We start from the raw sequence: 16,630 nt of genomic DNA, 5'->3' as shown, positions 1-16,630 counted from the left end.
CCAGAATTCATCTTTGATATATGAAAACATAGATTTGAATTGTGGCAATGAATTTTTATTAGTTTGATGGAATTTGACTCCATGGCAAACCACACACAGCGGTCATGGAAAATTTATTTTAATCTGTGAGAAATGGTTTATTTTATCTTGTCACTTAAGCTGGCTGAATGTGAGTATCTGGAAGGTGATTGGTTATAGAATCAGTAATGTCTCCAAGCACATTAAATACTTTCAATAATGCTATTAGCAATTAGAAAAAAGAATCAACTTGTAAAAACATTCATTTTAGTTACAATGTAATGCATAAACATTTAAATACTGTCACCAAGTATTTGTAAATTAATTTTTTACTACTGAGCAATTATTAAATTATTTAATAATAAAAAGTAAATATGTCCCAAACACTTTTCTTACCATGTTTGTTTTCCAAAGATAGCAAATGTTAACAATTTGTTCTACATATGTATGTACACACAATAAGAAATGTATATATGTTCTGTTACTGAAAAAAATTTGTAAAGTGCTACTTTTTCTTGCCATTTTAGTGTTACCACAAGCAGTTACCCAGTTTGAAGAATTGGTTGGTATGGCAGAGGCGGTGCTTAAGGGTCGAGGGACCATGTTTACATCTGCATCCACCCTCTGGAGAGCAACAAACAACTCCTCACCAGATTCATTTGCCTCCATGTGCAGTAATTCTAATTCTAATTCCAGTTCACCAGTTTCCTTGAGAGCTGAAGAAGAGCATCACACTGATGAGAAGCAGGTCAGTTGGAATACCCACCCTCTCTTTCTCTGGGATACAGTTATACAAAAATTAAAATAAGAGCACCTCTAGGAATATATCCTAAGAATCCCAAAACACCAATCAGAAAGAATAGATGCACCCTTATGTTCACAGCAGTGCTGTTTACAATAGCTAAGATCTGGAAACAGCCCAAGTGCCCACCAGTAAATGAGTGGATAAAAAAAGCTGTGGTACATCTACACAATGGAATACTATGCAGCTGTCTAAAAGAAAGATCTCTTACCCTGTGAGACAGCATGAAGGGATCTGGAGAGTATTATGCTAAGCAAAATAAGCCAGTCAGAGAAAGACAAGTATCACATGGTCTCACTCAGATGTGGAATCTAATGAACAAAATAAACTGATGAACAAAATAGATCCAGAGACATAAAAGCATGGATCAGATTGACGAATCTAAGAGGGAAGGGGGGGTGCGGGCGTGGGGCAGGAAGAGATTAACCAAAGACTTATATGCATATGTGCATAATCCATAGACTCACAATAATGCAGTCAAGGCCTTGTGGGGAGAGAGAACAAGAGTAAGGGGGTCAATGGGGAAAAAAAGGAGACCTCTATAATACTTTCAACAATAAAGATAATTTTTTTAAAAGAGCACAAAGTAACCATTGTTTTATCAGATACTTTTAGGTAACTTTAGATCACAACCATAACATTCCTATTACAGAAAACAGTAAATCTAGTATTTGTGAAACAAATATCCAGTTTGTTTCTAAAACTAAAGTCAAATTGTAGGTAGTGATGATGTTTTAAAACTAGATAATTCTTAATCCAATAACAGAAGGATAACTGTGCATTAAGGGCTATGAAATTATAGCATTGGGAAGAGGTAAATTTCATCCTTTGCATGCTGTCTGGACACAGTTCTTTTGCTACTTCCTCAATTTCTCTTAATAAAAAGATAGAAGCTAAAAAGACAGGAGTTTTGTTTGAATCAGGTATTATTATTGGAAAATAGGCCTTCAAGAGCAATATTAAATACTAAAAATCTATCATTCAGAATATTTAAATCTTAGTGTATTCGTTTCCTTTTGCTGTATAACAGGTTACCACAAAATCAGTAACTTGTAAGAATATAAAGTAATTATCTGAGAGTTCTGTAGGTCAAAAGCGTGGTAACATCAAGCTATTGGCAGGGGACTCCTTTCTAGAGGCTCTATGGAAGAATCTGTTTGGGTTGTAGAATTCAGCTTCTGTGCTTGTAGAACCGAATTCCAATTCTCTTGCTGACCATAAACTGAAGGCCATTCCTGCTTCTAGAGGCAACCACCTTCCTTGTTTTGCAGCCACTTCCACCATCCTCAAAGCCTGCCATGGCAAGCAAAGTCCCTCTCACTCTTCGAATCTCTCCTCCATCGTGTCCTGTTTTCTGACCCTTTCTTCTGCCCCCCTCTTCTTCATTGAAGGGCTCCTGTAATTAGGTCAGGGCCCACCTGGATAACCCAGGCCAGTCTTCCCATCTCAAGGTACTTAATTTTAATCACACCTACAAAGTTGTTTTCCCATTCACAGTTTCCAGGGCCATTATTCCGCCACCCACCCTTAGTTAAGTATTGAGGAGGGGACTGATTCTTAAAGCACCAAATCCAGATTCCATAACAAGAATATGTATACACTCTGTATATACTCACAAATATTGGGAATTTTCTCAAAGACAGCATTTAACTCTAACCCCTGAAATGTAAAGTATATACTAAAAGTATAATGCATCTCCTTAAAGAACATAGATTTTGTTTTCTGGTATGCCTTAATTAATAATATATTCCTCCAGATTTTACTTCCTTTTCCCTCTTCCAATTTCATTCTTTTTTTTGTTTTTCAGTTCAAGATTGAAAAATGGCAGATTGCTCGTTGTAACAAGAGCAAACCTCAAAAATTTATTAATGATTTAATGCAAGTACTTTACACAAATGAATACATGGCCACACACAGCCTGACAGGTGCAAAATCCTCTACTTCAAGGGAGAAAGCTGTAAAGCCAGCTATGAATCAGAACGAAGTTCAAGAAATCATAGGTGATAAAATGATTGCATTATACTGTCATGATTTTGAAATTATTTTAGCTTTCTAGGTTAAGTTATTCTTTTATGATATTTTTCTTCAAATTCATTTTTCTGTGAAAGAAAAGTCTGAGAACAGTCTAAATCCTAGTAAATATGGGACATTTTATAGAAAAACTTTACTTTAAAAGTAGATATTAAACTAAAACTAAAATTGAATATCACTGAAAAGTTTGGATTCAGAAAATTCATAAATTCATAGCTTTAGAAAAGTAAATTTTCAAAATCCTTTCAATCAAAATTTCATTAACAGTTTATATCTTATTTTCTCTTTATCTTAGTTCTAGCCTTATTTTTTATTCTAGGAAGACAGAGGCTAATTTGACTTTACTTATGGTTTTCAAGTGAATGATTCTCCTTAAATATAATAATCTAGATTGTCAAATATTTTTTTGAAAATATCTAACAAATTTAGGGAATCACTGAATCCCAGCTCTCTATATTTTAATAGTAGGTAATTTCTTATTTGGAAAAGGGTCAGACTCGACTGTTCCAACTGATATTGGGATAGATACAATTAAATTCCTAGCATTTTGGAGCAAGGAGAGATTTCAGAGCAAGCAGAAAGGTTAAAGTTGAGTGGTACCATAGAAAGACAAATAACTTTCGTTATCTCTTGCTTTCTTTGTAAAGCCTACTTATCTATTCATCTGTTTAAAGATCTCATGGGTGATTGGGCTACTTTTGCAAAATGAAGACAAAATTGTAATGTGCTTCATGTTTTATCTCAGTTCATATCCTAAGATGCAAAGGCCCCCTAAAGTGTTTTTGTGTGTTGCTGTTGTTTTTTCACAGGAGTCACAAAACAGTTATTTCCCAACACTGATGATGTCTCAATCAGAAGAATGATAGGGCAAAAGCTGAACAACTGTACCAAGAAGCCAAATTTAAGCAAAAATATGAACTCTCAGGATATTAAATAGGTCCTTGTGGTAAGTATTTTCAACCTTCACCATCCTTCTCATGTGGCAAGAAGATGTAATACTTTTATCCCTGAAAAGGCATTTTCTGAACACTCTACTCAAGAATACCAGTGGCCTGTGAAATGTTGGTATTCCTGGGGGTGAAGGTGGCGACAGGGAAGGGAATTTAAATTTGGGAAATGATGACTTCAGTTACACAGATTTTCCCTTTCTAAAAACTCCCAGATATTTTGATACCCTTTAAGATGCCCAAGTGCACCCAGAAATCTCTAAGAAGAGCATACAGTGTGTAGTGTTTTCCAAATGTGTTTTACTGAGGAACTTTTTTCCTTCACAGAACACATGTTAAGTTGTGGGTAGGGGTAGGAAGGAGCCAAAGGAGGAGCGCATGACAATTTAGGAAGTGTTTCTCTAGAACACATGAGATACATATCTTTGGGGAAAATCTGTGGTATGTCCATGGGACTGAACTCACAGCTCTAACCCAGTGATTGGACCTGTGTACAAACTCCTGGCTGGAAGTATTCAGAGATTTCCTTCTCAACCACCCATTCTGCTTCTCACTGTCTTTAAATCAGTTGTGATAGTTAGCTTGTTGGATGAGGATTTGTACCAAGATGTCTGTATTATACTAAGGAAAAGAATTATTTGTTTACAGTGAGTTTTACAGAGATGCACTTTAGAGTCAGGCCCAGCCCTAGGCTAACCTGAAATGGAATTTTGTATTTGCTTTCACAACCCCAAGTCCTGGTTGTTTCACTGGTGCTCACCCTCACCCTTCCTCTTCATTATTTTGATGGAAAATATGTGAAAATATGCATTATTGTGTTATTCGTGTTTTTTAAAATATATTTTAATTTATTTCAGAGAGGAAGGGAGAGGGAGAGAAAGATAGAAACATCAATGATGAGAAAGAATCATTGATCTGCTGCCTCCTGCACGCCTCCTACTGGGCATGTGCCCTTGACCGGAATCGAACCTGGGACCCTTCATTCCACAGGCTGATGCTCTATCCACTGAGCCAGACCAGCTAGGGCAATATTATTAATGTTTTAATTGATAAATGGAGCCAAAGGGCAAACATAGGAGGGCAGGTTTTTTTGTCCATTTAACTTCTGCTTTGCCTGTTCTCCGTCTAACTCTATCACTTCTGAGACTGTTTTATTTGTCTTTTTCTTCTGACTGTGTTTTAAATGGGATGTGGAACTGTGTGGATTGCAGTAATTCAACCGACCCACTCTCCACCCATTGCTGACTACCACCCCATCCTCCTTGAGGGTCCTTTACTATTTTGCTATCCAAGTAAGGCTACTGATGAGGGCCAACAATAGTCTCTCTTCCTTAAAGACAAACAAACAAAATTACTTATAACAACTGCAGAGGGATTCTTTCCCTTGGCTCATATATACTGGTAGACGTACTTGAAGATTCATAAAACATAAGGACATTTTATCCCTAGTGATTAAAAATTTAAGCAGGCTGTGAACTTCACATTTTTTCAGTTAGTAGTATTTAAATGAGCCCTCAGAACGTCTCATTTAGACATGGGCTACCTTATTAATGTGTATAATGGCCAAGTTCCCTTTCTAAGTACCATGCAACCACACACACGAGTCATAGAGCTATCTTTTGTAGCACATTATCGCATTTCAGGGTTCTCCAAAGCATTTTAATATTCTAACTTCTGCCTTTTTAATATCTCTGACTCCCAAGGGTAAGTACAAAACTCATCTCTGACAGATCAGTCATCAGAGTGTTGAAGAAATTTAGTCAAAAGGTTTTTATATCAGTTTTGCTTGTGCTTGCCAGGAGTAGTGTTATTAAATCACCTGGGTATGGCCTCAATTAACATTTTAAAAAGGAACAAATCTCTTGCTATGAACTCAATATATTCTTGTGCCTTCTGAGCCTTAGCCTTGCTTGGTTGTCAAGTTGCTTGGAATGGAAATGGATATATTTTGAATCAGAAATAGAGATTAACAAGGTGTCAGAAGTAATTATGTTCTGAATGGGAAAAGTTTTTTTAATTGACAGATATCTTTCATCTGAAGTATAGTTAAATCAAAATTATTTCAAAAAGGACTGAGAAACTGTGTGGGGAAGGGCAGCATATTTAGCCATACTTGATACATTAGTCAGATATAGCACCATCTAGTGGTCATTTAACTAACAGGAACCCCAAAGCTGACCACTTATTTAGGTAAACCATGTCCCCTACTCAGCCCCTGTCCCTCAAAAGTATTCTTTGGGAAAATAATTTCCTTGCATTACTACTAACAGGGAGTATTCTTCAAAGTCATATAGACTTATATGAACTCCTGTTCGTTCAAGAAGCCTAGCAACCCTCACCAATGTGCCTTGTGGCTGACTGTGCCCTCCACCCAGTACTGAGCTCAAGGTTGCCATTGGTGGCTTGGATTTGAAAGGGCAGCCATTTCCCAGCTAAAACTTAGTTCTTTGAGGATTAATACTAAATTACATCCGTCCCCCTTTATCATCTACTAGAGGCCCGGTGTACGAAATTCGTGCATGGGTTGGGGTGTCCCTCAGCCCAACCTGCACCCTCTCCAATCTGGGACCCCTCGAGGGATGTCCGACTGCCCATTACCGGGATCGGGCCTAAATGGGCAGTCGGACATCCCTCTCACAATCCAGGACTGCTGGCTCTCAACTGCTCTCCTGCCTGCCTTCCTGATTGCTCCTAACCGCTTCTGCCTGCCAGCCTGATCACCCCCTAACCACTCCCCTGCCAGCCTGATTGATGCCTAACTGCTCCCCTGCCAGCCTCTTTGCTCCTAACTACCTTCCCCTGCAGGTCCGGTCTCCCCTAACTGCCCTCCCCTGCAGGCCTGATCACCCACAACTGCCCTCCCTTGCAGACCTGGTCCCTCCCAACTGCCCTCCCCTGCTGGCAATCTTGTGGTGGCCATCTTGTGTCCACATGGGGGCAGTCATCTTTGACCACATGGGGGCAGCCATCTTGTGTGTTGGAGTGATGATCAATTTGCATATTACTCTTTTATTAGATAGGATAGAGGCCTGGTGCACGGGTGGGGGCCAGCTGGTTTGCCCTGAAGGATGTCCCAGATCAGGGTGTGGGTTCCCTTGGGGCATGGGGCGGCCTGGGCGAGGGGCCTGTGGAGGTTTGCAGGCCAGCCATGCCCCCCGGCGACCCAAGCAGAGGCCTTGGTATCTGGGATTTATGTATCTTCTATAATTGAAACTTTGTAGCCTTAAGTGGAGGCCAAGGCAGGCCAGGGCTGTGGAAACTTGGCTTCCTCCATCGCCAGGGGCAACTCAAGCCTCCTGCTCTCTCCAGCTCCATGGCTGCCGCCATTTTGTTGGGATTTATTTATCTTTTATAATTGAAACTTTGTAGCCTTAAGGGGAGGCCAAGGCAGGCCAGGGCAGGCGGAAAGCTTGGCTTCCTCCATTGCCAGGGAAACCCAAGCCTCCTGCTCTCTCCCTGGCCGCAGCCATTTTGGTTGGGTTAATTTGCATACTCACTCCTGATTGGCTGGTGGGCATGGCTTGTGGGTGTAGTGGAGGGTCCCTCCCAACTGCCCTCCCCTGCCAGCCCGGTCACCCCTTACTGCCTCCCCCCCCTGCAGGCCTGGGTTCCCCCCAACTGCCCTCCCCTGCTGGCCATCTTGTGGTGGCCATCTTGTGTCCACATGGGGGCAGCCATCTTTGACCACATGGGGGCGGCCATCTTGTGTGTTGGAGGGATGGTCAATTTGCATATCACTCTTTTATTAGATAGGATTCTCTCACATTCCTGTGACAGCTGTTAGGACAAAGTGAGAGGCAACAAGCATTTTTTGAGATCCAAAAGAATAGCTCTTAGGAAAGCACTGATTTGGGCAGAAAGCCAAATAATGTTCCAATTTGGAGGGAATGCAAGGGGTGTTTATGAGAAAGGGAAGGGGGAACGATTACATTAATAGAAGGAAGGATTTCTATTGTGCAAAGAAGCTAACACAGTGATGCTAATTCTAAAAAATGTTTTCAATTTTCAGTCTGGTAGTCATAATACCTGCTTTCTTATTATTTTTGCAAACAATTTTCTCAGATACAATACTGCTTTGGGTTATTTTGCCCAGTTTTAACATTCCAAGGGGCTGAGAAATAAGACATGAAGTTCCTCTGAGATGGCAGTTCTGACTCCATTTAATAGTGGCTCCATTTATATTATTTTTCACTGCCCTCAAGTTTCCTGAAGCTCACACTGCGCCAAAAGCTTGATGTTGCCAATCTTTCTGGGCTTTCTCTATTTGTCCCCTCTCCCTTGTAGGAGCTGAAGAAAATTTTATTTATAAGAATAAAAGAATATTAGCATACCACCACCTCTATAACATTCTTCTAAGTCAGGGGTCTTCAAACTATGGCCTGCGGGCCACATGTGGCCCGCCAAGGACATTTATCCGGCCCGCCGGGTACCGCTGCCTGTCCTGCTTAGCAGCTGACTTGTCCCGGGCCCGCAGTGCGCATAGGAATTTGTTCATAGTTTTTTTTTAAAAACTATAGTCCGGCCCTCCAACGGTCTGAGGGACAGTGAACTGGCCCCCTGTTTAAAAAGTTTGAGGACCTCTGCTCTAAGTAGTCAAACAGCCTTCTCCAGAAATTTCCAAAGCTGCCTAAGTATATATAATCTATACCATAATATTACATATCATCTCTACTAATAAAAGGGTAATATGCTAATTAGGGCAGACATCTTCTGGATGTCCATCTGGATGTCCATCCGGACGAAGCCACAGCAGCTGTGAGGCCCGGGGCTCAGGCAGCTGTGAGCCCTGGGGGCTGCAAGGCCCATGGCTCAGACAGGCGTGAGTCCCAGTAGCTGCGAGGCCCGGGGCTCAGGCCTCGCAGCTGCTGCGGCCAGCAGTGGCAGCAGCAGCGGGATGATGGGGGTGGTGCCTTCCCCTGATCAGCCTGGTCGCCTCCCGAAGAGGGAGGCCAGACTGCAGCTGGGGAGCGGGCGTAAGCCATCAGTAGGGCATCCCCTGAGGGCTCCTGGACTGTGAGAGGGGGCAGGCTGGGCTGAGGGACACCCCCCCCCCCCAGAGCACAAATTTTCATGCACCACACCTCTAGTATATTATAAGTTAAAGATGACCTGACACAGCAGTGTTGAAATGGGATTGAAGGGATTTTGTCCCCTGCCCCTCAACTTGGGGATATTGGAAAATGTCTGGAGATATATTTGGTTGACTCACTGGGTGATACTACTGACATCTAGTGGACAGAAGCCAGGGATGCTGCTAAACATCCTACAATGGACATCAAAGAATTACCCAGCCCAAAATACCAACTGTGCCAAGGTTGAAAAACCCTAGTCTAAGATATTTTCCTTATTTTAGAGATAATGAAACTAAAGCCTAAAAAGGTTAAGCGAATTGACAAGGTCATACAATTAGTAGCTATTAGAGAGCCAACACTAGCATAAAATTTTTCGTATTTCTTTTTTTTTTGGGGGGGGGGGGTGGGGGGAGGGATGGGAAGAGACTTTTGAAAACATACACAACACTTTAATAAAATCCAGGGGGCAAATAAATTATAGAAACCACATACAACATAAAAATGGCCATGTTTGCAAAGCTGCAACCTTGATAAATGACTGGCCATAGACACAGCATAGAGCTTATCAGTCCCAAATGCTCTCATCTGCGCTGGAGGGACCGGTTCAGTGGAGGTTCAATTGGGTCAGATCTGGTTTCCTGACCCCGAAGAGCTGGCCGGATAACCCGGTATGGCTCAGTCCCAGGCAAGCACAAAGTGGCCCTTCTCAAACCGTGAAGGGTTCTGTGTTTTATTTAGTACTGAAGAAGGTTGCTTTGTACTCCTGACCCTGACCTATCCCTGAAGTATCCCAGGTTCTGGAATTTATAAGATTCTTCTCCTCCTTCTGGCGGCTGACGGCCAAAGTCAGACTGTGGTAGCAGCGCAACAGCTCCTCCTGGTGTGTGGATAGAAGAAGTAGCTCTCTCACTGGGAGAGGACTGGCTGAGCAGCCCACCACAGGCCCTCATGAGTGGCCAAAGGCCGGCCCTGTGGAGTGGACACTGGGCCATTGGTAGAAGGCCTGGCAGGTGAAGGTGCCACCCTGCAGCAGATGCAATGCGGGTCGAGGCTTGGCCATGAGGAGCAAGTCAGAGAAGAGGAAGAACATTCGGGAGAGGCTCTCCCTGGGGGGGCACCATGGACAGTCAGTCCTGGCTTAGGAACCAGCAAGGTGAGGTAAGGCCCTTTGTCTGGCGTCCGCTGAGCAGAGCCTGGACACGCCGGAGGAGAGCTTGTCATTCCTCTGTTCTGCCCAATGGTGTGCACTCGCTGGGTGGTCTCGCTTTTTGGCCCAGCAGCACGTGTGTGATGTTGGTGCTCAGGGCTATTGGTACTTGATTTTCTGCCAAAGCAACAGCAAGATTCTCATACTGCTGGAGCCTCCGAGAGCCAGAAGGAGCAGGTCCTGGAGCTGAAGGCTTCCAAACCCAGGGCGGCCTTTCTGAAGCCACATGGACTCCAGAAATGCTTGCTTTTCCTTAGTTGCTCCTGCAAGGTGGTCCAAGACCCCTCTGGACTGGCAGCATATTGGGTGTGGAGCGCCACGTGGGGGCAGAAACCCTCCAGCCCCTGTCCCCAGTGGCCCTCTTCCAGGCAGGGAAGCAGCTCTTGGTTGGCACATAAATGAGCTCCCGAGGCTCAAACAGGGCCTGGTGTTCCGGTGGCCACAGGTGCGCTTGGCTCTCAGAATCCCCATGAAGTAGGTGGCCACAAGCCCCAGCTGTTCCTGGTACAACTGCCAGGTCTCTAGCATCTCCCAGGCAGTGCAGGAGCATATGTGCACCAGCCACTGAGCTCTTGCAGCAGACTCTCCATACTTCGCTAAAGGTAGTTATTTGCATTTCTTATGCATTCATCATGCAATTCTTTGAACTGACCAGATTCAGAGCATCCCCAGAGAAACAGAACCCAATGGGTTGTTGATAAAGGTACATTTATTTTAAGGAATTGTCATGCACAGTTATGGGAACTGGGAAGTCTGAAATCTGCAGGGCAGTCTGGAAACCCAGATTAGAGTTGATGTTGTGGTATTGAGTCCAAAGGTAGTCTGGAGACAGAATTGCTCCTTCCTTAGAGGACCTTAAGTTTTTTTTCTTAAAGCTTTCAACTGATTGGGTGAGACCACCCACATTATGAAGGGCATTCTACTTTACTGAAAATTTACTGATTTAAATGTTAATCTCATCTAAAAAACAAAAAACAAAAACAAAAACAAAAAACCTTCACAGTAAAATCTAGACTGGTATTTGACCAAACAACTGTGCCACAGCCTAGAAATTAAATTAAGTGTGTTTGGGCCAGAAAGTCTGGGATTGAAGCCTGCTCCACCTCTTAATAAATGTACAGCCTTTGGAAAGTCACTAGACGTCTCTGAACTTACCTACCTCAAGGATGGATCCAGAATTTGTGGAATCTTAGAGAATCTGGGAAATTCTCTTTAAGAAAAGAGACACAAAAATTATAAATGTACAATCAGTTATAACTGCATATATTAATTTCAAACAAATAAATCATGAAAACTACATAATGGTTAAAAGTTAAATATCTCATCTGACTGGTGTAGCTCAGTTGGTTGAGCACCATCCCATGCACCAGGAGATCGGTGGTTGGATTTCAGTCAGGGCATATGCCCAGGTTGTGGGCTCAATCCCCAGCGGAGGCAGCCAATCAATGTTTTGAGTTTCTTTGATATCTGAGCTATAAAATTTCAGGGCATTTCTAGTTTTCTATGGAGTAAGTGCTCTTAAATATTCTTTGAATTGATCACATTCAGAGCATTCCGAGAAGACAATGCAACCAGGAATGACTAGCAATAACATAACTATACATGGAAGAGACTGCAAAGCAAAAATATATTCTCCAGTCAATCCTTAACAAAATCTCAGAAATGCCCACTGACACTCCATGGTTTCAATTACAGGACAAAATATGAATGAGGGACAGTTGAAATGAAGTGAGACCGTGGTCTTAACTAATTATGGTTGAAATATCAAATTTTGGCAAACTTATCAAAAACATATAAACATGTGAGGCTATAACTAGGGCCCCTTTTTTGGAAGATACCCATGCAACTAAGCATTATTAGCTGCATAGTAATTCTGCCCCTGACCTAGCTCATTTGGTTTTCTTGAGTTTTGAAAGAGATAAAGCAGATTTGGGAAACTGCCTGATATTTAAATAATCAATAAATGTTACTAAACAGTTGTTTTTTACAACTAAGTGATATTTTAGCAATTAAAAAATAATAAATGTTAGTGAAGAATGACAAACAGAATTGTTGATACTTTTTTTAAAGATGTTTGATGGATATGTGGGGATGGTTCATTTTATTTTGGGAGTTTGGAATTTCACCTAATAAAAAGTTTCTTAAAAGCCATTTGAAATTAAAATATATGTTAAATATTTCAACTGTTATCTATGCTGGAATTCCTCTGATTAGATCATAAAAGAATTTCTAAGTCACCTCAGTAGTAATAGTTCTAATTAAAAATTTTTACTTTAGCCCATCCGACATGGCTCAGTGGTTGAGCATCAACCTATGAATCAGGAGGTCATGGTTCAGTTCCCCCTATCAGGGCACATGCCCGGGTTGCAGGCTCACTCTCTGGTAGGGGGCGAGCAGGAGGCAGCTGATCAGTGATTCTCTCTCATCATTGATGTTTTTATCTCTCTCTCCCTCTCCCTTCTTCTCTGAAATCATTAAAAATATATTTTAAAAAATAATTTAATGGAGATATCTGCAATACTATCAACAATAAAATTATTTATATTCAACAGTAAAGATTTAAAAATATATATTTATTAAAAATTTAAGTCAAAATTTGTAATACACACAAAATTTTAAAAAACTCATACCACTGTTAAAATACTGTAAGAATTCTAAAGTAGATTTGCTCTGTTTTTTGAAATGTGCCCTTTATAGGTACTGTAGGTATCTGAAATAAAGCACCTCCAGTTTTAAATGTAACGTTGGATTTTGTTGGACAATCTGCAACCTCCCTGGTAAGCAAAGAGTGACAGCCAATCAGGGACAGGATATGAGACATCTATAACATCGATGGACTCTCCTGATGGAGCAACAAGCTTGCTGAAGAAGCTGCATGTAGATTCCACCCTAAATATCCACGATGCATCAAACTAGAGAATTTCTAGCAGTTAAATAAGCATGCATTATGGTTTCTTGCATTTTTCTGTCCCAAAATGCTTCTCTGTACAGCTAACTTAACAGGATAGTTAGAGCTCTTATCATAACAAAAAACGTCAGCCCTTAAAATTTGTCATTGCCCTCATCAATCACTGTACATTTATTATTACCAGTCACTCTCCATGTTAGTTTTCGGATCTTTAGCATGAGCACATGTGTGGAAAAGTACAGGGAAATAATCAGTGTTCACAAATAGGAGAGCAGCAAAGTCAGCCTAAAATCTGATAAGCCTATCGAACGGAGTCATAGTGTTTGAGCAATAAAATTACAAGATAATTCTGTTATTTAAAATATATAGAGTAGAAATTTTTAAAAATGAGAGCAGCGAGATCTTTTATTTTAATATGAAACTGTTTCATTGTACTCCTAAAAAGGAAATAAACCCCAAAATTTGTAATTGTTAAACAATGCATCAACCTTCAGAAAAATCTTTTATGTTTGTTTACATGCCTCTAACTTTTTATTGCCCGGAACTATAAATAAGGATATGCAATATAAAACACCAATGTTATCTAAAACAGCCTATGTAAGATATAATATCCTATGTATTTGGTTATATTAGTACATTGCTTAGTTTTAACTGGTTTGTTTTCATAACATCAGGAGAAAAATAATGAAACAAAATCACATGGGGTTGATAATCACACAAAAAGAAAAATACCATTTTGTAAATGATTGAAAGATAAAACATTCTTCCTCAAGAGGCTTCTCCTTTGATGTCAGGTCGTCAGGTGACAGCTCTGCATCGCTACGCCATGCTTCTTCAGTGCACAAGTTATGCATAAACTTGTGAAAAACGATGCATATAATAGACAGTTCAGTACTGAAGACCCAGGGACCATTCCATAAACGTTGCTCGATAACTATGTAGTTGTACAAAATGAATATTCCTAAGGAAATAACTTATGTTAACATTTGCTACTTTTACTTAAAAATAAATAAATCCCATTGAAAACATAAAAAGTATTTGCTTGTTTCTTATTAATGTATAAAATCCAGGGGGGAGGGGAACCCCTTTCTAGGCTGATGGCTTCTTTACCCACACATTACAGTTGGGCTGTGTGGCTCAGCTGGTTTGTCCTCTAAAGAACCCTGATGCCCAGCCCATGTGACTCAGTGGTTGAGTGTCGACCTATGAACCAGGAAGTCACGGTTTGATTCCTGGTCAGGGCACATACCTAGGTTGCAGGTTAGATCCCTGGTTGGGCACCTACAGGAGGCAACCGATGGGTGTTTCTTTCTCACATCAATGTCTCTCTCTCTCTCTCTCTCTCTCTCTCTCAAGTCAATAAAAAACATTTTTTAAAAATAAGCAAAACACCTGAATAGACATTTTGCTAAAGACATACAAATGGCCAACAGTTATATGAAAAGTGCTCAACATCATTAATCATCAGGGATCTGCAAATCAAAACCACAATGAGCTATCAGCTCACACCTGATGACTATTATCAAAAATTCGAAAGATGACCAGTGTTCACACGCAATGCACGTTCGTGGGGAACCTGGCGCTAAACCAAAAGATGACCAGTGTTGACCAGGATGTGGAGAAAAGGGAACCCTCTGCACTGCATGTGGTAATGTAAATTGGTACAGCCATTATAGAAAACAGTATGGAAAGTTCCTAAAAAAATTAAAAATAGAACTACCACATGATACAGCAATCCCACTTCTGGGTATATATGTGAAGGAAAGGAATCAGTTTCTTAAAAAAAAAATTATATTCCTATGTTCACTGCATCATTATTCACAATAACCAAGACATGGAAACAACCTAAGTGTTTGTCGACAGATGACTGGATGAAGACAATGTGTTAGAATATTATTCTACCTTAAAAAAAAGAATGAAATCCTGCCATTTACAGCAACGTGGATGAACCTGGAGGACATTATGCTAAGTGAAATAAGCCAAACACAAAAAAACAAATACTGCATGATCTCAAGTGTGGAATCTAAAAAAACTGAACTCGTAGCAATAGAGAGTAGAATGCTTCTTAACAGGGGCTGTGGAGGTGGGGGAAATGGAAAGATATTGGTCCAAAGGTACAAATTTTATTTTTTATTGAATTTATTGGGGTGACACAGGTTAACAAAATTACTCAGATTTCAGGTGCACAATTCTAACACTACCTGATTTTGAGACTTATTGCATAGCTACAGCAATCAAGACTGTGTGGTTGTGGTGTGAAGATAGATAAATTCATCAATTGAACATAATAGAAATTTCAGAAATAGGCCCACACATATATGGACAACTGATATTTGAGAAAGATGCAAAGGTAATTAAGAGGAGAAAGGATAATCTTTTCAACAACTGGTGCTGGAACAATTCTATATCCGTATGGAAAAGCATGAACTTCAAGCCATACCTCATACTATATACAAAAATGGACCTAAAATTAAAACCTAATTCTAAAATTTCTAGTAGATGTACCACCAAAAGCATGATCCAATAAAGTAAAATCTGATAAATTAGACTTCATCAAATGTAAGAACTTCTCTTTGAAAGACAATGTTAAGACAATGAAAAGACAAGCCATAGCCCAGGAGAAAATATTCCCAAATCACACATCATGTTAACGACTTGTATCCAGAATAAATAAATCTCAAAATTCAATAATAAGAAAATAAACAACCCATTTAAAATAATGGGCATACTAGGGTAAGATATTAACAGACACAAACAATGAAGATATTATGGGTGGTAAATAAACACATAAAAAGAGGTAATTAGGCTAATGCAAATTAAAATTACAATGTGGTATCACTAATACACCTATTAGGGCATTTAAAATGAAAACGACTGTCCTTGCAATGATTACTGAATTGAATGGAGTGAGTGTATTTGGGCTCTAGCCACATATTTACTGCTTGTTTTCCAAGCAATAAGAAGTCCCCAATTTAACTGATATAAATGCAACTGTAGTTTTAGTGTGCTTTGTGGAAATGTAAAAAATATAACAGATTCAGATAGCACTAGCTACAAACATAAGTAATCACATGCCATGTTTTCATTTAGACTAGCAAAAACAGGCCTCTGAAAAGGTAAATATCTGCTGGGCTCTCATATTAGATATGGAGGAAGTCAGCTGAGAAATTAAGAGATGTTTCTCCCAAAGAAATTATGCACTTGTAGAGTCAAAGTGACTGGCAACTACTGCTTTCATACTCGATAAGAAACTTTGTTCTCTGAAATCATAAAATATCAGACACTTTGTTGTTCAAAAAATGTATCAGTAACAGTACTATCTCTCCCTTGGCTAGTCATTTTGGCACACAGAAGCAGCCTCAAATTCCAAACCCAGTTCAGGGCTACAGATTAGTATCTGGGCACAATATTTAGAATCTATGTTCACTTTGTACTTCCCAAGTTAATAGGACCATAGGTCCACATTGTGGTCCAGACCTGATTTAAACTCACACAGCCTTAATTGGCTCTGAACCTACCAAACACTGTTTCACTTAAATTTCCCTTACCTTTAGTCTTCATTAAAATCTAATAAAACTGTTCCTTTGAATGGTGACATGCCTCACACTTCCTCTGTTGTATGACCTCACTCACTGTAGGCCTGGG

The 16,630-nt window shown here is 40.3% G+C and overlaps 1 protein-coding gene and 1 pseudogene across 6 annotated transcripts in view; one reads left to right on the top strand and one right to left on the bottom strand.

Annotated features, from left to right (window-relative positions):
• Positions 1-14,014, top strand: part of BEND6 (BEN domain containing 6) — a 62,487-nt gene extending 48,473 nt beyond the window's left edge. For 4 of the 5 annotated variants that reach the window (XM_080664708.1, XM_080664709.1, XM_080664706.1 and 1 more), the window contains 4 exons: positions 546-766; positions 2,628-2,820; positions 3,661-3,797; positions 12,775-14,014. In XM_080664708.1, coding sequence (XP_080520834.1) covers positions 546-766; positions 2,628-2,820; positions 3,661-3,788 — 542 coding nt within the window. In that variant the 3' untranslated portion in view covers positions 3,789-3,797; positions 12,775-14,014. The remainder of the gene's footprint in view (positions 1-545; positions 767-2,627; positions 2,821-3,660; positions 3,798-12,774) is intronic. The other variant, XR_013960416.1, reaches the window with a different exon arrangement.
• LOC308246715 (rho guanine nucleotide exchange factor 39-like) lies at positions 9,601-11,758 on the bottom strand (annotated as a pseudogene). The gene is made up of 2 exons: positions 11,752-11,758; positions 9,601-10,673 (listed from the first exon to the last, which is right to left on the bottom strand). The product of its transcript is annotated as a rho guanine nucleotide exchange factor 39-like (transcript).
• Positions 14,015-16,630: the final 2,616 nt, after the last annotated feature.

Source organism: Plecotus auritus, assembly GCF_963455305.1.
Source record: "Plecotus auritus genome assembly, chromosome: 4".
Classification (NCBI taxonomy): Eukaryota; Metazoa; Chordata; class Mammalia; order Chiroptera; family Vespertilionidae; genus Plecotus; species Plecotus auritus.
The sequence above is the reverse complement of the archived record's forward strand: the minus strand, read 5'-3'. Positions and strand labels throughout refer to the sequence as shown.